Consider the following 22,932-nt stretch of genomic DNA (forward strand, 5'->3'; position numbering starts at 1 on the left):
ATATAGACAGATTAAGTGAGTGAGTAAAATTTTAGCAAATGGTATTTCAATATAGGAAAATGTGATGTCATCCACTTTGAATCTGAGAAAGTCAAATTAGAACATTTTCTTACTGATAAGAGTCTCAGAGCTGTAGAGGAGCAAAGGGATTTGGGTGTTCATGTGCACAAATCACTAAAAGCTGGTACAAAAAGTAATCAGGCTAATAAATGTCTCAAGGAGATTAAAGTTCAAAAGTAAGGAAGTGATGTTTCAGTTGTGTACAGCCTTTGTCATATCCTATCTGTGATACTGCATTCAGTTTTATCTGACCTCAGGAAATATATATTGCCTTTGGAAAGGAACAGTGCAGATTCATTAGAATTGTACCAGTGCTTCAGAGAGTAAAGTTATGAAGATGGGTTGCATAAACTTGTCTAGTATTACCTTGAGTTTAGAAGGTTGAGGGGTGATCGACTCAAGATATTTAAAATAATTAAGGATGCAATAGGGTAGACACAGAGAACCTATATTGCCTGGTGTGGAAATCTAGAACAAAAGGTTAATAAAATTAGAGATTGTTATTAGGAGTGAAATCAGGAAGCACTTTCTCACACTGACAATTGGTTTTGTAGTAATGTTGGTTGAGGGATAAATGGTGACCAGGATATTGGGGAATTTCACCTGCTCTCTATTGCCTAGTGTCATGGGATCGTTAATTTCTAGGTGAATTGCCATTTCATCTGAAAGGTGGCAGTACTCCCCCTGTAGTACACTGAAATGTCAACTCAAATTATGTGCTCAAGCATCTGGAATGGGGTTTCAACTCTCAATCTTCTTACTTCGAGACAAGAGTGACCCAGCATCTTTTGGCTGAGATGTTAAACCGAGGTTCCGCCTGCACTTGTAGTTGAATGTAAAAGATCCCATGGGTATTTCGAAGAAGAGCAGGAAAGTTATCCCTGGCACCCTGGTCAATATTAATTCGACATTATAAAAACAGATCATCGGGCCATTATCAGATTGTTGTTAACTGGAGCTGGCTGTGTGCAAATTGGCTGCCGTGGTCCCTACATTACAACAGTGACTACACTAAGAAGTACTTCAATGGCTGTAAAATGCTATGGAGCATCCTGAAGTCATGAAAGGTGCTGTGTAAATGCAAGTCTTTTTTTTGTGCTTTACTGGATAAATGTGTGAGGTTTTCAGAAAACAACCTCCCCATTCAGTTAGCCCTGAGACTGCCTGACCACCCATGAGATGCATGTAGCAAAAGTATTATTCTAGAATGTAAGGCTACTAAGCTGAACATGTTGATGTATATATTTGCATATACCTACTGAGTAAAACACACTCTCATTTAACCAATGCAAATCTTGGAAAACCAGTGGATCATGGTACTTATAAGGTATGAGAGTTTGAATAGCTCATCTCTATCAGATTAATCTTCTTTAATGCCCTAGCATTTCATTTGTATATAGCAAACTGATTTATTTGGATAATGGAGGTAGGTGTTCCTACTTCAAGTATCTTCCTTAGGCATTTTTAGAAAGGCAGTGTTGGCAAATAATCTGGATGTAGCTTATTGTTTCCTGGGTTATTTCTCCTTGCACTGAAACTTCCAGCATGAGTGGTGAAGACATGAGTAACAAAGAACCACATTGTGTTAAATAAAAACAAAAGGACTACACTATACTTTATCTCAGAATCAAATCTTTTCATCGTAACATTTACCAGTTGCATGGCTCAAAGCAGGTAATATCCACACTATTTAGGATATACAGTACTGGGGTAGAGCGAAAAGGAACAAGTGTAACCACTGGTAGGTGTGGATGAATGACTGATTTCTGCCGTGACCATGAGTGGGACATCAAGAGAATAGTAGATATGGTTCCTTGGATTTAGGCAGAGGCATTTGTATAAATTTTTCTGTTTTGTGTTGTTAAAGCCCATGTACAATAAGTTCCTTTTCACTACACTTTCTGTGCTTAAAAAGGCAGACTATTAAGATTTTGCACCCAAGTTAGTTAGAATTTAGATTTGAATAGAGTCAATTTGCCTTAATTCATTTTGCATTGGCTTAGCTCATTTACGAATATTCTTGCCAAGAAGGCAGAAAGTTGTGGGTTCAAACTCCACTCCACGAATTGAGCGCACAGTTTTTGGCTGATACTGCAGTGAGGATGTTCTATCTTGTCAGAGGTGTTGTGCTTAAGCTAAGACTTTAAACTGATGCTCATGTACTTCTTTCAGTTGTTGAGATAGTTGTTAACGGTCCCATGACATTATTGAAAGAACACCAAGGACAGAATTAAAAGCTCCCAGTCGCCACCACCACCACCCCTCCACCCCAGACAAAGGAGAAAACACTCTAAGCCCTCATGTCTCTCATGAACTCTCTATACACATCCTGCAGATACCTAAATATGCTTTCTGCCTCGACTGCAAAGGATTATTGGAAAGTTACCATTATGGAATGACTTTAGTATTTCTGAAGGGAACCTAATATTTTATTTTTGCCAGCCCTTGAGGTTAATTTAGAGAGCACTGTACTCATAAAACTCATTGAGCAGTCTACATGCCAGCAATCATCATAACATTGTGTTATTTATTTTTGGCCCCACTGTGCCAAAAATTGTTTTTTTCTTCATTCTTGGGGCGTGGGCGCCGCAGTCAATGCAGCCTTTTATTGCCCACCCCTTGTTTCCCTTGAGAAGTTGGTGGGAGAGCTGCCATGTTGAATTGCTGCAGTCCATGTAGTATAGGTACTCCCAGTATGCTGTTAAATGGAGTGTTCCAGGACCTTGACAAAGTGATGATGAAGAAACAGTGATATATGCCCAAGTAAGGACAATGTGCTGTTTCCATGCACTCGGTCTTCTAGGTGGTGAGGTTTGTGTGTTTGGGAGATGCTGCCAAAGAAGCCTTTGCCAATCATTGCTGTATAAATCTATAATTCTACCAAAGAAGGTGACCATTCAACCCATTATGCCTGTGTCATGTCTACACTAGCCCTTAGCTCCAAACATGTGATTTGTTAAATAAATCATTCATGTTGCCTATTTAGCATTAACTGTAGCTAAGACTGTAGGATTATACTTGAAAGTAACATGTCAAATGCCTTATGATGAGAGCAACTTTAAAAGATTAGCTAGTTTGACTATCAAGGCAGAAATTATCATATGCAGATAGTAAGCACTTTGGACTTGGAGAACTGCAAATGTGATCACTTTTTGGGACAGTGTTGTGATTGGAGTGCAGTAGTTGGTCAACTAAGATCACGCATAAAACCTGCCGACTAGGGATATGCAGTTCCACTACCACAGTAACTCTATTAGATTATACCACCATGTGTCGATGATGTGGCTAACGCAATACAGACTCAGGTACATAGCTGAGAAAATATGCATAAACGCATTAGCAAGAGTAGCATTCTTCAAGCAATTTTCTTCTTCCATTTTTGTCAATTTAAAGGATTTGCAAAAGGCATATGCAATGAGATGGAGCAGGAAGTGTGAAACAGCACTGTGCATGTAGCCGAACAGAAGAAACCATTCATTTCTTTGGAACGTTCTAAGCTAACATTTGAAGCACTTGAACTGTACACAGTGGAACGCATTTAGTCCCTTTGGGTGACAGCTCAGATGTTGAAATCTGTGCCATCAGCATGTCACCCAGGAGATTTCCTTAAGTAGGAACATAAAGTTCAGAGCAAGAAATTGGCATTTTGCCATCAACCCTCCTTCATCGGCTATCAATGCATGATTCATCTACAATGGGTTCCCACTTAACGTCGCCACTGATCCTCTACTTTAATCAGGATAAAGTTAATTCTCCCTCTGAAAAGAATTGCAAGCCACTGATATCTCTGTACCTCTCATTTGGAAGGGAGAAGCTTGTGTCTTGTGTCGCTTTCCAAGAGTGAAACTGCAGAGTATGCAGATATTCAAATTCTCGTTCTGATTTCCTTGCAACTCAGCAAAGTTTTTATTGATTTAACATTTCTAATGAGGTTACTTCTGATGAGATACAATTGACATCAGTTTAAGATGCACTATTGTTCGCTGTACTGCATCCAAGGCAGCAAAGCCCCTTAAATGAAGTTAAGCAAAGGGGAATGAAAATTGTGTGTCATAAGCAGTAGCAATTCCTGAACAATACGGAATTTTAGTCTTAGCTACTCTGTTATGAGTAGCTTGTTCATACAGTTGACATCAGTTGAGCAGTTCATTGTCAAAGTTAAACATAGCATAGCAGAAATTAGGTTAAATGCATGGTGGTTACACGGGAAAAGATCTTAAAACTATTTTTACACTTAAAGCCATTTTATTACTAACCAAACCAGGGAACATACTTTACATTGAAAGTAATTTGCTATCATCGTCTTTTAAACAGTTGGCCCGGATTGTGTAGTTAAAAATAACAGGGAGGCTATTAGCACTCGATTGTTAAAGAATAAGTCAGTTAAACACGGACTTCAGGAAGTGGATGTCCAATGTGCCCTCTTTCTCCAGAAACAGAAATGCTTGAATGACATCACACCAAATGAATTTCAAATTACTGCAAATTCCAGTATAAAAGCCCACAAAGTCTGTGGGTAAGTGAAAGCGTAATGAATATCTTGCTAGCGCTATTCGTTTGCTGGAGTTTAGGCCAATTATGTATTTTGAAAGGAGAGACAGGAAGTGGAGAGAAACGCAGGCTGCTGTTTAGGGTCATACTGACGTTGTATTTCTTGAAAAGATCAGGCAAGCTCTTCTCCAGGTGTTGAAACTCATTGATTAACATTATTAGATTCCCTTTGATTAGGTGGATAATCTGGTCAATTTATCAATAATACATGCTAATCTGTTATGTAAACATAGATTCCTATGCTGCGATAGTCTGGTTGAGTTCTCCAGGTTAACTGACCTGATCTAAATCTGCTATGTCAGGCAGTTTTTATGCTTGTTTTCCAATGTTACACTTGTCTATTTCCATTAGAGTTCTTAATTTGCCTCTCTTCATCCCAAAACTGCATTCTCTTCCCACTCTTCCACCCCTCTATCTGGTCACCATCTTGGGTTGAATCAAACTGTTTTCAATCTTGGTGTCCTATCTGACATCAAGCTTAGCTGCTGACCTCGTATTCTCCCACGTAAAGACTGCTTACTTTAGCTGCTGTACCATCGCCTGCCTCCACACCTATTTAGTCCAAACTTCTGCTGGAACCCCTGCTCCATGTCTCTGTTGTTGCCAGAATTGACTACTCCGATGTTCTCCTCATTGGCCTCCCATCCTCCACCACCATTCATACATCACAGCTTGTCTAAAGCTCTCTTGCCTGTGACCTATCTGCACCAAGCGGTGCTCACCCATCACCCAAGTGATGCCACGTCATGCACTCAACGGCGTATGACAAAAATATTGAGAAAAATCGGCATTGATGAAACAATCATTATTTCTATTTTAGAACAGGAGCTTTGGTTTTACCTCAAGCAAAGCATGAGGCAGAGTGGCAGCACGTATAATCTCACCATTAGCTGAGTCTGAAAGACTGCTGGATGCAGTGGTCAGAACAGACTACTTTCTTTACAAACTAGCGCAAAATTATTTTAGACTCATAAAGTATTTCAAAATCTCAAATTTTGACTGCCACTCCAGTAAGGTGCCTTGGGATACCTTATTATGTTAAAGTCAATATATAAATGCAAGTTACCTCTGGAAAATTAAATTCTTCAGTTCTTTTCCTGCCTGAATCCAGTGTTGGAGTTTCTCAAACAGTCCATGCAAATCTTATTACTCAGTATTGCCATTTAAGGTAAACAGTTGCAAGTGGATTTGTTGCGAGTACAGACATTAAAACAAGCACTGTACTTGTTTTTTTTTGATTTGATGGAGTTGTAAGTAGCTCATGAAGCATCTAAGCCATTTAGTAATTGCCTGCGGCAGAGTTAATTCTGGCCTGTCAATGCATGAGGAATACCATGTCACAGGTTTTGTTTCTGGCAGTTGCATATATTTAGCCTGAAGACTGTACAAAAGTAACTGGTGGTCGTAAAGATCGCTTTCACAGTTGTGGGAGCAGCATAAATGGACGTATTTAGGAAGCAGCTGTTAATAACGAGTCCTGATAGTGTTCCTTCAAGGGATTGATTTTAATTTTAATGTAGTCCATTACATTTTCCCTAATAGCTCCACAATGTGAATGATTTTATTATTGTTTTTCTCTCTATGCTAGAACATACAACACAGGAAATATGCAAAGTGGAAGGCAGCCTATATCCACAACTGCTTGAAAAATGGCGAAACCCCCCAGTCTGGACCTATAGGGATGGAAGACGAATTATTTGGTAAGAATTAACTTTTGGTACTTCGGTATAAATGAGGGCTAATGACGGCCAGCCAGAACGTAACTGGTGTCGCATGCAAAAATAGGAATTGCCCCTTCTGTTCAAAATAGATTTAAAACAAAGCAAATTGGGCCAGTGTTGCAGTTCAGTTCAGCAGCTCAGACCGCTGCTGAATGTAGCTGCTTAGCTTTCAAAAGGCCCTAGATTGTATACATTGAGAACTCATAGCTGTGAAATAAAGTGGCTGTTCAGTTGCCCACATGGTGAGCTTCCAAGGTTAAGTGGTGTCTCTGAGGAAGATGCTGAATAGGGGCAATCGCATTGCCTCATAGCAAGAGACAATCTTGGAGGCTTACTTTCTGGCTTCCTGTACATTATAGCAGAAGACATTCTCTGTGTGGTTTCATGCTTCCAAAATCATTGGGGATGAAAAGACAGGAAATAGCTAAATAAGGTAAGGAGTGTAAACAAGAAATTAAAGAGCTTTCTCGAGCATTTTTCATAGCTCATAATGAATATGTAGATGATTCACAGTTTACTGTGATGTTGGATTTTCTCAGATTTTTTTTTTAAAAACAGCATTTTGTCTCTGCAAGAAATGAAACTTGTGGTCTCCATTTTCAGTCAGAATTGATGCCCCTTTGCGAGCTTGCAAGTTAATGGTGTCTGGAATTGAAAATGATGAAACAGAAATTGCTGGAAAACACTCAGCGGTTCAGGCAGCATCTATGGAGAGAGATAAGCAAGAGTTAATGTTTCAGGTGAATGACCATATGAATATAGGAATTAGGAGCAGGATAGCCTACTCAGCCCCTTGAGCCTGCTCCACCATTCGATAAGATCATGATTGATCTGATTGTAACCTCAATTCCACATTTCCTGCCTCCCCCCAGGTAACCTTTCGCCCCCTTGTTAGTCAAGGATCTATCTAGCTCTGCCTTTAAAAATATTCAGTGCTCGCTTCGGCAGCACATATACTAAAATTGTAACGATGCAGCGAAGATTAGCATGGCTCCTGCGCAAGGATGACACGCAAATTCGTGAAGCGTTCCATATACTAGACTTTTTAAAATATTCAAAGACCCTGCTTCCACTGCCTTTTGAGGTAGACAGTTCCAAAGACTCTCAACCCTCTGAGGAAAAAAATTTCTCCTCATCTCTCCTCCTCATCTTAAATGAGCGACCCCTTATTTTTAAACCGTGACCCCTAGTTCTAGATTCTCCCACAAGAGGAAACATCCTGTCCACATCCAACCTGTCAAGACCCCTCAGGATCTTATATGTTCCAATCAAGTTGCCTCTTACTCTTCTAAACTCCAGTGGTGCAAGCCTAACCTGTCCCAACCTTTCCTCACAGGACAACCCACCCATTCTTGGTATTAGTTTAGTAAACCTTCTCTGAACTGCTAACGCATTTACATCCTTCCTCAAATAAGGAGATCAATACTGTACACAGTACTCCAGATGTGGCCTCACCAGTGTCCTGTACAACTGAAGCATAACCTCCCTACTTTTGTGTTCAATTCCCCTCACAATAAACGATAACATTCTATTAGCTTTCCTAATTACTTGCTGTACCTGCTTACTAGCCTTTTGTGATTCATGCGCTAGGACACCAAGATCCCTCTGCATCTCAGCTGTGCAGTCTCTCACCATTTAGATAATATGCTTCTGTTTTATTCCTCTTGCGAAAATGGACAATTTCACATTTTCCCAAATTATACTCCATTTGCCAGATCTTTGCCCACTCACTTAACCTATCTACGCCCCTTTGTAGCCCCGTTACATCCTTTTCACAACTTAATTTCCTACCAACCTTCAACATTAGCAAATTTAGCAACCATACCTTCAGTCCCTTCATCCAAGTCATTTATATAAATTGTAAAGAGTTACGGCCTCAGCACTGATCCCTGTGGCACACCACTCATTACTTCCTGCCAACCAGAAAAAGACCCATTTATGTCTGCTCTGTTTCCTGTTAGCTAGCCAATCTTCTGTCCATGCCAATATGTTACTCCCTACATCATGAGCTTTTATTTTCTGCAATAACCTTTGATATGGCATCTTATCGAATGCCTTCTGGAAACCTAAGTACAGTACATCCACCGGTTCCCCTTTATCCCACACCACATGTGACTCCTTCAAAGAGCTCCAATAAATTGGTTAAATATGATTTCCCTTTCACAAACCCATGTTGATTCTGTGTGATTGCTTTGAATGGCTCTAAATCCCTCGCTATAGCTCCTTTCATAATAGCTTCTAACAGTTTCCCAATGACAGATGTTAAACTAACCAGCCTGTGGTTTCCTGCTTTCTGCTTCCATCCGTTTTTGAATAAAGGAGTTACATTTACTGTTTTCCAATCTAATGGAACCTTCCCCGAATCGAGGGAATTTTGGAAAATTAAAACCAACACATCAACTATCTCACAAGCCACTTCTTTTAAGACCTGAGGATGAAGTCCATTAAGACCCAGGGAATTGTCAGCCCGCAGCTGCAACAATTTGCTCAATACCACTTCCCTTGTGATTTTAATTTTCCTGAGTTCCTCCTTTGCTTCCATTTCCTGATTTACAGCTATTGCTGGGGTGTTACTTGTATCCTCTATAGTGAAGACCAATGCAAAATACCTGTTCAATTCATCTGCCATTTCCTTACTTTCCATTATTAATTCCCCAGGTTTGCTTTCCATAGGACCAATGCACACTTTATAAACTACTTATGTAAATATCTATAGGAATCCATAGTATCCATCTTTATATTTCTAGCTAGCTTTCTCTCCTACTCTAATTTTTCCCTCCTTAATAATCTTTTTGCTATTCTTTACTGTTCTTTATATTCTGTCCAATCTTCTGACCTGCCACCCGTCTTTGTGCAATTATATGTTTTGTCTTTAAGACTGATACTGGGCAGAATTGTCCCAGATTTGCACTAAGTGCGGTAGTGGGCTGGTAAAATGACGGCTGCAATGACGGCTTCTCACGCCGTATTGTCCCAAATCCACCATATTAATTATGCATTCCTGGGAAACACATCGTTTCCATGACGGGCAGGCTCGAATTCGCCCGTCACACCATCACCTCGCCATTACATCGTGCTGGACGCCATATTTAAAGTGCAGCCGGGCGTACACCTCTCAGTGCTTCCAGCCCAGGACTGCTGCACGGAAGACATGGCTCCGAAAAGCAAAAAGACTGCAGCCCCCAGGTTCAGTGATGCGTCCCTCAAGCATCTTTTGGACACCGTGGAGGCCTGCCATGATGTCCCCTACCCCTTCTCTGGCCGCAGGATGGTCAGCAACATGACCAGTCTGGCTTGGGAGGCGGTGGCAGCGGTTGTCAGCACCAACGTCCTGCAAAAGAGCACAGCCACCCAGTGCCGCAAGAGGATGAATGATCTCCTTTGTTTCCATCAGGGTAAGTCACTCTTCTCATCACTCTCGACTCTCACACTCACAAACCATCCACGGGGCCCTCAGTCACTGCCACACACCTTCATTGCCCTCATCCTGCCCATGGGACCACTCAACACCCATACATGACAGGCATACTTATCATCTGGCCTGGCAGGTGTCCTGTTACAGCCTCTCAATCTATATTCATGCAAGACAAACTGGCAGGCAGCAACAGGGAGAGGTCGCAGACTGGTGGAGGAATACCTGAAATCAAGCTCCTCATGAACTTTGAAGGCAGAGCCATCCAGCTGGCCAGCGAAGATCTGGACTATTCCTGTACTGAAGGTGAGGTCAGCAGTGCTCTACCAAGTGAGGATCCAGCAGTGCAACATCCACGACACAATCATGCTGTGAGTGACGTGTCCTCTTTCACAGGTCACTGCCATGCACTAATTATCTCTCCTTGCTTCTGCCGGCACATCTGGGAAACAGCCAACGGAGCCCATGACCCAGGGCCTCCAATCAAGCCTCAAAGAAACCTCTGAAGGCACCCTACTTGAAGTTCCGTCACATCGCTCACCCATACCCTTCACTGCACAGAGACGCACGCCTCAGTGGGACCTAGCTTTAGAGTAGCCTCAGGATCACAACCTGGTGAGCACATCGCACTGTCTGATCCACAGCAGGTGGCGGCAGTGATTTCCCAGGTCCCCGGCACTTGGAGGACTGCTGGAAGCCAGATATTTACTGAGTCCGAGTCAGATGACAAGCCTCTGGACTCGGTCATGTCACAGTTGTTGGAGCTGCAAAGACAAGCTCAGGAACATCAGGAAGGGATGTCCGCTGCACTCCTCGGATTTCAAGGCAGAATGGAGGTGTCCGTCCACCTTCACTCTGAGGTGATAATGCCGGCATGCCAGCGCACCGAGGTCAACACTGAAAGGATGGAGGCTGCCATGGACAACTTGGTCCAGGATGTCGCTCCTGCACTGCCCCACGAGCTAAACTCCATCGCCGACGCCATTGTTGGCCTCCAACAGTGTGTACGTTAGAGGGTCACAGTGCAGTCTGACCTCACTCCAGCTATTCCTTCTCCTCAGGGAGTCAGCCAGGGGCCATCGGGCACGCATAGGGAGGAGAGTAAGCAGGTGTACCTCCTGGGGTCATCCATCCATGTGATTCCGGGAGTGTCCAGCCTATCCAAATCCCCTCTTCCTGTGACCTCAGAAGTCCAGCTCCACAGGCTGAGGAAGGTGCCACTGCCACACAACAGGACTCCGAAAACAGGCCAGGGCCCTCCAGAAGACACTCGCCAAGGTCATCACGGACGAGACATAGCAGTTAGTAGGCAGCCCCCACCTCCACCGTGGACGTCCGGGGAGCACCAAGATGTAGCGGCAGGGTTAGGAAAGTTAAGAAGATGTAACTCTTTCGAGTTATCAACAGATCGCATGTAACTCTTTCGAGTACATTCACAGTTCTTGGTTTCCGGGAGTGGGACATGAACCCACAACCCTCTGATTCAAAGACGAGGGTGCTATGAACTGAGCCACAGTTAAGAAGATGTAACTCTTGTAGAGTCAAAACAATTAACTAAATTAACAATAACAAGGGGTAAATCAAGCACAGCCCCTAATTCAGGTCAGCTGACAAACCAAGGACAAAGTTTAAAGGAAACTTACAAACATTAAACCAAAATGTGATTAAAGGGGTCAACAGAACACCCCAGTCCCCGCGGCACCCACCGGGCACGGAAGGCCTCGATGGTGCCGGCAAACACCGCGTGCTCCCTCTCCAGGGACACCCGGCCGCGAACGTAGCCGCGGAAGAGGGACAAACAATCAGGCGGGACTCCCCCCTCGATCGCCCGCTGCCTGGACTTGTTAATGGCCAACCTGGCCAAGCCCAGGAGCAGGTTCACAAGGAGGTCCTCCTCCTTCCCGACCCCCTTCCGCACCGGGTGTCCGTAGATCAGGAGCGTGGGACTGAAGTGCAAACAAAATAGTAACAAAAGGTTTTTTAAATAACTAAAAAGGGAGTGCAACCTACAACACCCTATATACACGTGGTCCATGGACTCCACAAGACCGCAAAAAGAGCAGGTGTCTTGGGAGTCCGTGAACCTACACATTCTACGATTATAGGGGACTGTTGCATGCAACACCCTCCAACCCGGGTCCCCGATAGAAAGAGGGAGAACACCTCCGTAGAGGGCCTCCCATCGGGGGCCTCCGCCACCAGACGGCAACAAGGCACGCCAGGGCATGTCCGGGCGGCGGACCGGGGCGAGAAAATGGAAGGTGTGCAGCAGCAGTCCGTACAGAAAATCCCTCCGCGCCGTGCCAAATGGCACGGAGGGCATGTCCCCGAGGCGGCTCATATTATTGCGGGGCACCGGCACCCGAGGGAGGGTTCGGGGCTTGGGGCCAATGTGGAATTCCGTCCGAACAGGGGAACGTTCAGACGGAAGACCACCGCGCACCTGGGCCACCTCGAGACCTAAAATGACTTCGGGTCCGAGCACGACCGTCCTTAGGTCTTGGATGGCATCGGCTGCGACCTGGACACTCACTGACGCACGACGCGCTAACTCCTGCGGGAGCATCCAGCCCAGTCCTCCGCCACCCAGCACGTCCCCGATCCTGGTCACCTCGGCAACCACAGCCCTCCTCTCCGCCAGCCACTGAAAGGGACGGAGGGGAGGGTTCCTGAGCAGCAGCTCTCTGACGATAGCCGCTACTCCTGACGGGGGAGAGCTGCGTCACGAGGCGACCACGTTCCAGACTTTGATCAGGTCCTGGTAAAAGACGGGCAACGCCTGTAAGGAGCCCCCGAGGCCCTTCTGCTCTACAAACAGGAGCTGCACGTCATAATTCAGGCCGTGCACCTGGCGGAAGAAATACGTCGCCAGAGCACACCATCTCGGAGGAGGCTCGACGTAAAGGTATCGCTGCAGGGTCTGAAGACGGAAAGTCACCACCTGCGTGAGTAGGCACACTAGCGCCTGACCGCCCTCCCTAAGCGGGAGACTCAGAACCTCAGCAGCGACCCAGTGCAATCTTTTGTCCCAGAAGAAGTCGACTAGCATTCTCTGGATTTCTACGACAAGGTCCGGGGGAGGGGTCAAAGTGACCAGCCGATACCACAACATGGCGGCGATCAGCTGGTTTATGACCAGAACTCGACCCCGGTTTAAGACAAGGGAAACTCTTTCGAGTTATCAACAGTCACAGATTGCAACTCTTTCGAGTACAATCACAGTTCTTGGCTTTTCCGGGAGTGGGACATGAACCCACAACCCTCTGATTCAAAGGCGAGGGTGCAATGAACTGAGCCACAGTTAAGAAGATGTAACTCTTTTGAGTCAAAACAATAAACTAAATTAACAAAAACAAGGGAGAAATCAAGCACAGCCCCTAAGTCAGGTCAGCTGTAAAATCAAGGAAAAACTTTAAAGGAACCTTACAAACATCAAACTAAGATGTGATTAAAGGGGTCAACAAAACACCCCAGTCCCCGCGGTGCCCACCGGGCATGGAAGGCCTCGATGGTGCCGGCAGACACCACGTGCTCCCTTTCCAGGGACATCCGGCCGCGAACGTAGCCGCGGAAGAGGGACAAACAATCGGGCGGGACTCCCCCGTCGATCGCCCGCTGCCTGGACCTGTTGATGGCCAACTTGGCCAGACCCAGGAGCAGGTTCACGAGGAGGTCCTCCTCCTTCCCGACCCCCTTCCGCACCGGGTGTCCGTAGATCAGGAGCGTGGGACTGAAGTGCAAACAAAATAGTAATAAAAGATTTTTTAAATAACTAAAAAGGGAGTGCAGCCTAAGACACCCTATATACGCATGGTCCACAGACTCCACAAGACCGCAAAAAGGGCATGTGTCCCGGGAGTCTGTGAACCTAAACATCCTCCTATTGTAGGGGACTGCTGCATGCAACACCCTCCAACCCAGGTCCCCGATAGAAAGGGGGAGAACTCCTCCGTAGAGGGCCTCCCATCGGGGGCATCCGCCGCCGGACGGCAACAAGGCACGCCAGGGCGTGTCCGGGCGGCGGACCAGGGCGAGAAAATGGAAGGTGTGCAGCAGCAGTCCGTACAGAAAACCCCTCCCCACCGTGCCAAATGGCACGGAGGGCATGTCCCCGAGGCGGCTCATATTATTGCGGGGCACCGGCACCCAAGGGAGGGTTCGGGGCTTGGGGCCAATGTGGAATTCCGTCCGAACAGGGGAACGTTCAGACGGAAGATCACCGCGCACCTGAGCCACCTCGAGACCTAAAATGACTTTGGGTCCGAGCACGACCGTTTTTAGGTCTTGGATGGCATCGGCTGCGACCTGGACACTCACTGACGCGCGGCGCGCCAACTCCTGCGGGAGCATCCAGCCCAGTCCTCCGCCACCCAGCACGTCCCCGACCCTGGTCACCCCGGCAGCCACAGCCCTCCTCTCCGCCAGCCACTGAAAGGGACGGAGGGGCGGATTCCTGAGCAGCGGCTCTCTGACGATAGCCGCTACTCCTGACGGGGGAGAGCTGCGTCGCGTGGCGACCACGTTCCAGACTTTGATCAGGTCCTGGTAAAAGACAGGCAACACCTGGAAGGAGCCGAGGCCCCTCTGATCTACAAACAGGAGCTGCACGTCATAATTCAGGCCGTGCACCTGGCGGAAGAAATACGTCGCCAGGGCACACCATCTCGGAGGAGGCTCGACGTAAAGGTATCGCTGCAGGGTCTGAAGACAGAAAGTCGCCACCTCCGTGCGTAGGCACACTAGCGCCTGACCGCCTTCCCTAAGCGGGAGGCTCAGAACCTCAGCAACGACCCAGTGCAATCTTTTGTCCCAGAAGAAGTCGACTAGCATTCTCTGGATTTCTACGACAAGGTCCGGGGGTGGGGTCAAAGTGACCAGCCGATACCACAACATGGCGGCGTTCAGCTGGTTTATGACCAGAACTCGACCCCGGTTTAAGACAAGGGAAACTCTTTCGAGTTATCAACAGTCACAGATTGCAACTCTTTCGAGTACAATCACAGTTCTTGGCTTTTCCGGGAGTAGGACATGAACCCACAACCCTCTGATTCAAAGGCGAGGGTGCAATGAACTGAGCCACAGTTAAGAAGATGTAGTTGCACAGCCTGGGAATGTGTGTTAATCACTTGTGCATAATGTTCACTGTTGTAAATAAACTCCCAAGAATATCTCCCTGCCTATGGCTCCTTGTTCTGATGAGCAGTGTTCATGTCACTCAGACGTGAAACCTTTCTGCACAAGATAAAGGCAGGTATCTCAGCCCAGGGCCACCTCCCAGTTCATCGTGTAACCTTCAGACCAAAGTGATGGTCCAGCCTCACTACCTGCACCTTGATGGTGCTTGTTATTGCACCAGAATGTCATGGTCAGGTGTCACAGAGTTCCATCATTCCCTCTGTGTGCTCTCAGCACCTTTATGGTGGGGCTGGCCCCCATCTCTTCATCACCTGTGACCACTGTTGCCATGCTCCTGAAGGGGTCAGGTGCTGAAGGCAGACAAAGGATCAGGTGCTTTTAAAGTTTAATGGCTGCGTCTCTGTGATACAACCTTGATCACAGAGCGCCACTGAGCTGCCCTCGGCCACACAGGTGTCAGACATTTGCGGAGGCTATGTGAAGATCGATGGAGTGTCCTCATTACATGTTGTCGTCATCCTCCCGCAATCGAGTGACTATTAGCATCTCCACTGCATCTCAATGACAGGAGCATTATCACAGAGGGTATGTGTGCTGCCATAAGTCAGACTGGAGTCAAACATTCACAGATGCAATGTGAGAATCCATGGTGTCTCCTCACTGCATGTCATCATCATCCTCCACAAAATCTAGCAGTCATGAGGGCCTCCAAAGCACGCCTGCCTCGTCTGGCCAGTGTGAGGGCCTCATCATCGTCATCGTCGCTTTCAAAGACTTCCTCACCCTCATCACTGTCGACGTCCTACTCATCGGAGGAGACCTCCAGCTCCTGCATCTCCTCAGTCAGCTCCTTTCCCCATTGCAGCCCACACCAGTCTTTGAGCCATATATTCATTTCTCTAATCATTTGCCCTATGCCAATTTATGCGTGGTTCAGGTAATAACCCAAAGATTAATTATCTTTTGAGGTTCTGCTTAATTAGGTGCCTAGCTCCTCATACTGACAAGGCAGAGCTTCCTTCCTCATCCTGCCTCTGTCATTGGTACCAAATGGACCACGACAATTGGACCCTGTCCCTCCCACTCAGTTCCTCTCTAGCCCTGAACAAATGTCCCGAACCCTGACACCAGGCAGGCAGCATAGCCGTCTGGACTGTCGTTCTTTGCTACAGAGAACAGTGTCAATCCCCCTCACTATACTGTCCCTTACTATCACTACATTCCTCCTTGCTCCCTCCACTTGAATGGCTTCCTGTACCACAGTGATATGGTCAGTCAGCTCATCCATCCTGCAGCTCCCACTCTCATCCAAACAAGCTGAAAGAACCACAAACCTGTTGGACAATTGCAGAGGCTGACACCCCTGCCCTCTGGGTCCCCTTACCTACCTCAGCTGTAGTCTCACCTTCCTGTCCCTGACCATCTTCCAAATCAGAAGACCCTATCCTAAGGGGTGTGACTGCCTTCTGATACAAAGCATCCAGGTAAGTTTCCCCCTCCCTGATCTGTTGCAGTGTCCGCAGCTCAGCTTCCAGCTCAACGACTCTGTGGCTTGAGGAGCTCCGGCTCAGACACTTCAGACCTGTTTGCCCTGGGTCTCCTACGTGCTGCAGCCATGACACATCACCTGTCCTACCATCCTTGTGTTTAATTAATTACTTAATTATTTTACTCAATTATTTATTTTTCTTTATGTATTCTATTAATTAATTCTATTAATTAATTAATTAATTCTACTAATTAATTAACCACACATTCCTGTACTATTTTAAACCTTAGGCATAGAATAGACCGTAACCAGATAATTACCAGATACTCGCTAAGTAGCTAGCTTCTTCCCCCATAGCAGAGCAAGAACCAATTCCTAAAGGGTGAAAAAGTTAGAAGAAACAAAGGAACACCTCCCTCCCTCCCCATCTCACCTAACTCCCTCTACTCACCAAACTCTCAGCACTCCATTGAGGCCGCGCTCAGTTGATCTTTTTGTCAGTACTGACCCACTGACCTCAAATGTCCACTCCCAAGATGTTGCCCAGCCTGCTGAGCATTTGCAGAATTTCCTGGTTTTATTTCAGATTTCCAGCTGCTGCAGTGCTTTGCTTTTGTTTTGATGTCTGTAGTTCAGTTTGTTAAGAGCTTATCCTTTCTTTGATGGCGCTTAATTGGTGTACTGCACATCTTGTAAAAATTTGTACATGTCCAGTGTTATACCAGCGTCTGATGAGGTCGGCGGGGGGGAGGGGAGTCCCAACTCTTCAATTGGGGCGGCTTGGAAAGGCGAACTGCAGTCATTCTTGTGCTGAAGCTCAAATATGTTTAAGCATGTGAAAATATTATTGGAACACCTCAAAAAAAACTCCTTCATTGAGCTGCATTGGAAACTCTCTAAACAGAGTCCCCAGTGTCATAAGCTTTGCTAAATTGTGTTAATGTGACAAGTGACTTGGGGCATTTGAATAAAGAAAGGCTTGCATTTGTGTAGTGCCTTTCACAACCTTGGAACGTATCGCAGCATTTTTACAGCTAGTGTAGTCACCGTGGTAATATCAGAAATGCAATAGGCAATTTGCGCACAGCAAGCTCCCACAAATACTAATGTAGCAATGACCACATAACCTGTTGCTTAACGAATAATTGTTGGCCAGAACACCAGGGGAGAATTCACCTGTTCTTCAAAATAGTGCCACAAGATCTTTTATACCCACCTTAGAGAGCAGTCAGAGCCTCAGTTTCATATCTCATCTGGAAAATGACACCTCCAATAGTGCAGCAATCCTGTCAAATCAGTGGGAGGTATTCAAAGGCAAGATTCTACAGACACAGCATAGACATGTCCCCACAAAGAAAAAGGGTGGTACTACCAAATCTAGAGTCCCCTGGTTACCCAGAAGCATACACGCCAAGGTAAAGCAGAAAAAGAAAGCTTATGACAGACACAAGAAACTTAATACTGTAGAAAGCGTAGAGGACTATAAGAAGTACAGGAGTGAAGTAAAAATGGAAATTAGGAAAGCAAAGAGAGGATATGAAGAAATATTGGCAGGTAAAATCAAAGAAAATCCTAAGATGTTTTTCCAGTACCTTAAGAGCAAGAGAATAACCAGGGAAAAGGTAGGACCTACCAGAGATGTACATGGTAACTTGCGGATTGATGCAGAAGATGTGGGCAGGTTTCTCAATGAGTACTTTGTCTCTCTCTTCACCAAGGAGAGGGATGATGCAGATATTCAAGTTAAAGAGGAGGAGTGTGAAATATTACATATAATAAGCTTTGTGACAGAGAAAGTACTGGAGGGACTGGCATCCTTGAAGGTGGATAAATCACCAGGGCCAGATGGATTGTATCCCAGGCTGTTGAAGAAAGCCTGGGAGGAAATAGCAGCTGCTATTTTCCAATCGTCACTAGATTCAGGCGAAGTCCCAGAGGACTGAAGGTCTGCGAATATTGTACCATTATTTAAAAAGGGCAGGGGATAGGCCAGAAAATTATATGCCGGTCAGTCTGACTTCAGTGGTGGGCAAATTATTGGAAACAATTCTGAGAAACAGGACAAATGTCACTTAGAAAGGCATGGATTGATCAGGGATGGTCAACATGGTTTTGTTGGGGGAAGATCATGTCTTACTAACTTGATGGACTATTTTGAGGAAGTAACAAAGGAGGATTGATGAGGGTAGTGCAGTGGATGTTGTCTACATGGATTTCAATAAGGCATTTGAAAAGGGCCCACATGGCAGATTGGTCAGGAAAGTGAGACCTCATGAGATACAGTGGAAGGTGGCAAGTTGGATCCAAAATTGGCTCAGTGACAGGAAACAAAGTGTAATGGTTGATGGACGTTTTTGCAAATGGAAAACAGTTTCCAGTGGTGTTCCACAGGGCTGTGTTGGGGTCCTTGCCGTTTGTTGTATATGTTAATGATGTGGGAGGCATGATTGGGAAATTTTCAGATGACACAAAAATTGGCTGTGTAGGTGATAGTGAAGAGGTTTGCTGTTGTCTCCAGAATGATATTAATAGTTTTGTTGAGTGGGCGGAGAAGAGGCAAATGGAATTCAATCTGGAAAAGTGAGAGGTGGACAAGGTGGTCAAGAAAGCATATGGAATGCTTTCCTTTATTGGGTGACGTGCTGAATACAAAAAGTAGGGATGTAATGATGAACTTGTATAAAATGCTGGTTAGGCCACAGCTGGAATTTTGTGTACAGTTCTGGTCACCACATTACAGGAAGGACATAATTGCTCTGGAGAGAGTGCAGAGGAGATTTACGTGAATGCAGCCAGGGCTTGAATATTGCAGCTATGAGGAGAGATTGGATGGGCTAGGGTTGTTTTCCTTAGGACAGAGGAGGCTAATTGAGGTGTACAAAATTATGAGGGGCCTAGATAGGGTAGACAGGAGAGACTTTTTTCCCTTAGCTGAGGGGCCATTTATCTGGGGGCATAGATTTGAGGTGATTCGTAAAAGGATTAGAGGGGGCATGAAGAAAAGCGTTTTCACCCAGAGGGTGGTGGGCATCTAGAATTCACTGCCTAAGTTGGTGGTTGAGGCTGAAATGCTCAACTCATTTAAAAGTTACCTGGATCTGCACCTGAAGTGCTGTAACCTGCAAGGCTACAGACCAGGTGCTGGAAAGTGGGATTAAAATGAGCGGCTAGTTTCTTTTTCTTTTCTTTTTGGCTGGCACAGACATGATGGGCTGAATGGCCCCTTTCTGCACCGTAATTTTCTGTGGCCCTTCATTGTAGCACAGGACGTGTCAGTCTGGATTAAGGGTTGAAGGCACTGTTGGGATTTGAAGCTACTGACTCCAGGCAAGGGTGCTTCCCACTGAGCCACAGATGCTACATTGCAAGATATCACACTTTTTAAAAAATGTTTTTACTCAAACAAATGCTTCCAACCTAAAAACAAAACACTAAAATCGCTTACTCCGCATAAGTCCTCCAGTAATATGTTTAAACAGATCATAGTATTAAGTCTTGATTTTTGATGAATTGCAACCCAGTGGGTTAACACACTGGGGTCCTTTAACATCTGGGAATTGGGATTGAATGCAGCTCAGTTCTGTTTAATAAAAGTTTCTTTCTGCCCTCACTCCTGCACGGGCCCCAAGGTGAAATAGTTCCTGTTGGACTTGATCCACAGCATGGAACTGCGTGCAATTCATCTGTAATTGGCACTGAATTGGTATTTGTTTGACAAAGGAGTCAAGGGTTATGGGAGACAGGCAGGAAAATGTTGTTAAGGACACAATCAGCTCAGCCATGATCTTGTTGAATGGCAGAGCAGTCGAATGGCCTGCTCCTCTTATTTCTTATGTTCAATCGCACACAAAGAGGCTGTAAAGGTATGGGAGTGGGAAAGGTTAACGGCTGGGTACATTTCTGAGGTTGGGTTTAAGGTGTGTTGTAGCAGCAGGGATCCTTTCTGTGCACATGACCTTTGCTGCAGCTGACTTACAAGTGTTTAATGCGGCAACTAGGCTTCAGAAGTGGACAACTGTTGCATTCCCTGTGACTGATATAATTTAAAGCATAAGTTTGCCTTTTAGGAGAAGAAACTAGAAGTGTCAGCGGTGGCTCAATGGGTAGCACCTGTAGGGTAAAGGGTTAACAGCAGAAGCCTATGTGATACTGATGTAATAATGTCAGATCACATGACTGAGAGATAAGAGCTCTGGAAGGAGTAGAAGTTCCAATTTTGTCCAGAGACCCCAATACATATATAGTAGCTGTAAATAAAGAGTAATGGTTTTAAGAAACTATCGTTTCAATGCAGCTGACATTGGGAGAACAGAGAAGCCCCAGTGAACCCTGTCAAGACTCCAACCACACAACAAAACAGCATCCTCACCTTTGTGCCAGGAGCTTGTGAATTCAGTCTCAGATAATTGAGCAGACAATCCAGGTTGATATTCCAGTCCCCACTGCACTATCAATGGAATGCTGTACTTTGAGTTACTGATTTTCAGGTGAGATGTTTAACCAATATTAATCCACTTAACTGGGTGCAAAAGAACCGGGAGTACTATTTTGAGGAAGAGCAGGAAATTCTCCTTGGTGTCCTATCCAATATTTATCTTTCAAGCAACTTCAGTAAAACAGATCATTTAGTCATTTTCAAATTGCTATTTGTGGGAGCTTGCTATGCTCAAAATTAGCTGCCACATTCATATGTTACAACGGTGACCACTTTTCCAAAATACTCATTGGCTGTAAAAATGCTTTGGGACATGCAAATCATGAAAGGCCTTATACAAATACATATCTATCTTCTTCCTTCACAATTATTGTTGGAATGACTTTTGTATTGTTGAACACTGTTTATTGCAGTAATGGATGATGAATTGGTGTTCAGTTGAGCTAGTTAAGATGTTCTTCGAAGCCTTCGCTGATGCTTTGATGCATGAGTTATTGACTTTGGTATATTGTTTAAATTGTGAGCTTTTTTTTAAAAAAAAGTCAGCTGCAACATTTTGTCTAGTGCAGTGCCAAATATCAAATGCAAATAAGCCAGCTTCAGAAGATATTTGAGAGAGACTTTCTAATTCTCTTGGACTTTCACGGCCTTTACAAGAACTCCATTGTTTGAAGGCATAGCCTGCAAGTCTCATTCATTTTCCATTAGCAAACGGAGGAAACTAATGAGTAAGTAGAATGGAATGGGAGAAAAGTCTGTATTGAAGCAGAGTAAAAGCGGTGCTGTATAACCTCACTCATTAGCATATATTCCAAGTGCTTTGTTTACACATTGGGAACTTTTTTGGTAGAACCTTTAGACTAACTGCTGCTGAAACCTGACAACTTTTGAATAACACTTCTGCAAGAATCCTGTAGTTAGGAGGGCTCACAGAAGCCTGTAGCCTTCAAACATATTTGCTGGTGTAATCCAGACAGATGGACCACAGAATCATACAAACAGAAGGAAGCCATATGGCCCATCATTCCTGTGACAACTCTTTTAAAGTACTATCTAATTAGACTCAATCACCTCATCTTCCACATCGCTCTAGGAAAAAAATATTTTCAGATATATGTCCAATTCCCTTTTGAAGCTTAATGTTGAATGTGCTTTCACCACCCCTTTCAAGTAACACATTCCAGATCATCACAGGTGCCACCCTCATGTTGGGCTTATGGTATGTTGTTGCTGCTGAGTCAGCTGTGTCTTGTTTAAGCTGCATCTGACCTCTACTACAACCACAAGTGCTTAGTGCTAAAACTGGGTGCCAGAAGACACATGTTACATTGCCTAATCAGTTTATCTGGAGGAGCAAGGGAATTGCAAGTATTAACATGAGTTGCTTTTTGATCAATGTTCCTCAAGATCTGCATCAACAACTTGAAACTTATACAAACTAATGGGTTCATAGATTTAAGCTTCATATGTGGGTGTAAAATGTTTTTTTTTAATGTTCTGCTGGATAAAATAAGAACTGCATTGCCCATAGAGAAAGAAAGAAATGGAAATGAAAAACAACCAAGGTGGTCAGTATCTACTGAATGAATTACATCTGGAATATTAGCGTTTCTCTATCACCTTCTGTGCATCTCCAATGTTTATTTTGATTTTATTTTTGATTGTGCCTTTTTTTTTGTTACGTCACTGGAGAATTCAGTTATGAAACCGATTTTGTCTTTAGTAATGGTATTATGACCAAGTACGGAGGAGTGAATAAATTCCTCTCTTTTCCATCCCTGAGGTTGGCTACAACAGATTTTGAATTTTTGAAAAGTTGAGATTTTTCAAACCCGTATGTACTTGACTGTATGCAAAGCTATATGAAGAAATAAGCCAGCCAGTTCTCTTGAGTTAACGAGTATGGAGTTAGTTTTATTGTTTAAAAACTCACTCAGGTAAAAGTAAGAGACTTATTAAAAAGATAAAAACATGTCCCAAATCCCATGACATGCACACGCAAACGCACGCTAGCAAGCAAAACAGAGCAAGTTACAGGGTGGAGGAGGTGGAATTGATAAGAGTTCAAGCCCATAAGGGAAAAAAATACGTTCTTATGTTCCTTCGGTGGTTTTGAAATTCCAGTGGG

General features: G+C 44.7%; 1 protein-coding gene and 1 non-coding gene across 2 annotated transcripts in view; both read left to right on the forward strand.

Moving 5' to 3' along the window:
* Positions 1 to 22,932, forward strand: part of vta1 (vesicle (multivesicular body) trafficking 1) — a 184,647-nt gene that overhangs the window by 117,793 nt on the left and 43,922 nt on the right. The window contains exon 5 of the mRNA XM_078557477.1: positions 6,200 to 6,311. Coding sequence (XP_078413603.1) covers positions 6,200 to 6,311 — 112 coding nt within the window. The remainder of the gene's footprint in view (positions 1 to 6,199; positions 6,312 to 22,932) is intronic.
* LOC144690219 (U6 spliceosomal RNA) lies at positions 7,265 to 7,371 on the forward strand. The gene has a single exon (XR_013578816.1). It is a non-coding gene; the product is annotated as a U6 spliceosomal RNA (small nuclear RNA).

This window comes from Cetorhinus maximus, chromosome 14 (assembly GCF_964194155.1).
Source record: "Cetorhinus maximus chromosome 14, sCetMax3.hap1.1, whole genome shotgun sequence".
Classification (NCBI taxonomy): domain Eukaryota; kingdom Metazoa; phylum Chordata; class Chondrichthyes; order Lamniformes; family Cetorhinidae; genus Cetorhinus; species Cetorhinus maximus.